Source organism: Charadrius vociferus, unplaced genomic scaffold, assembly GCF_000708025.1.
Source record: "Charadrius vociferus isolate BGI_N301 unplaced genomic scaffold, ASM70802v2 scaffold1778, whole genome shotgun sequence".
In the NCBI taxonomy this organism is placed as follows: Eukaryota; Metazoa; Chordata; class Aves; order Charadriiformes; family Charadriidae; genus Charadrius; species Charadrius vociferus.
This window is the reverse complement of record NW_009649501.1, coordinates 13,804-14,838: the sequence shown is the minus strand read 5'-3', so window position 1 is coordinate 14,838 and position 1,035 is coordinate 13,804. Positions and strand designations below refer to the sequence as shown.

At 63.2% G+C, this 1,035-nt stretch overlaps 1 protein-coding gene across 1 annotated transcript in view; it reads right to left on the bottom strand.

The window, feature by feature from the left end:
- Positions 1–1,035, bottom strand: part of LOC104290844 (neuronal acetylcholine receptor subunit beta-2-like) — a 7,887-nt gene that overhangs the window by 2,516 nt on the left and 4,336 nt on the right. Inside the window, exons 2-3 of the mRNA XM_009890009.1 lie at positions 877–986; positions 5–764 (exon numbers count right to left, since the gene is read on the bottom strand). Of these exons, the coding sequence (XP_009888311.1) occupies positions 5–764; positions 877–986 (870 nt within the window). The remainder of the gene's footprint in view (positions 1–4; positions 765–876; positions 987–1,035) is intronic.

Genomic DNA, 1,035 nt, shown 5'->3' with positions numbered 1-1,035 from the left:
TGGCGGGGGCAGCGGCGGCGCGCTCCTGGGTGTGGCGGCGTTGGCGCAGGCGCTGGCGCGCGCAGTTCTGCCGCGGCTGCTTCATGAAAAGCAGCGCCGGGAGCTTGCGGAGAAAGAGGGTGCGGACCCAGGGCGGCATGGTGTGCGTGGTGGGCGAGCGGTGGTGCACGTTGAGGACGCAGACGCTGATGACGATGGAGAAGGTCACCAGCACCATGGTGAACATGAGGTACTTGCCCACCAGCGGCACGTCCAGCGAGGTGGGCGGCACGATCTTGGAGATTAGCAGCAGGAAGACGGTCAGGGCGAGCAGGACGGAGATGCACAGCGTCATCTTCTCGCCACAGTCGGACGGGAGGTAGAAGACGAGGATGGCCAGGGAGGTGATGAGAATGCAGGGGATGATGAGGTTGATGGTGTAGAAGAGCGGCTTGCGTCGGATGATGAAGTCGTAGGTGATGTCCACGTAGGTGGAGTCGTCGGGGTTCTCGTTGCGCCGTCCTGGCAGTGCCACGATGTCCCATTCGCCGCTGGGCGTGAAGTCGTCCAGGCTGGCCACCTCGCTCTTCAGCACCAGGTCGATCTCAGTGCGGTCGTAGGTCCAGGAGCGGAACTTCATGGTGCAGTTCTGCTGGTCGAAGGGGAAGTGTTTCACCTCGATCTTGCACGCGCTCTTGTAGATGGCCGGCGGCAGCCAGAAAATGCTGCCGTCGTAGGAGATCACCGCGTTGGAGTAGAAGGAGACCTCGTACATCCCGTCAGCGCTGCAGTGAAGGGATGCGCTGTCAGCCCCAGTGCTGCCACGGCACCGCCCCGAGCCCCGGATGGGGTTGGGGCATGGACACCCCCCCCAAAAAAAAATCCCAAGCCACCTACTTGTTGTAGAGCACCACATCTGGCAGCCAGATGTGCTTGGAGGGCAGGCGGACCTTCTTCATGTTGTCAAAGTCCTCCGGTTTCCAGGTGAGGCGGTAGTCCTCCCACTCCTGTGGGCAAGGAGGCTTCAGCCCGGCCCGGCCGTGGCGGGGCGGGGGG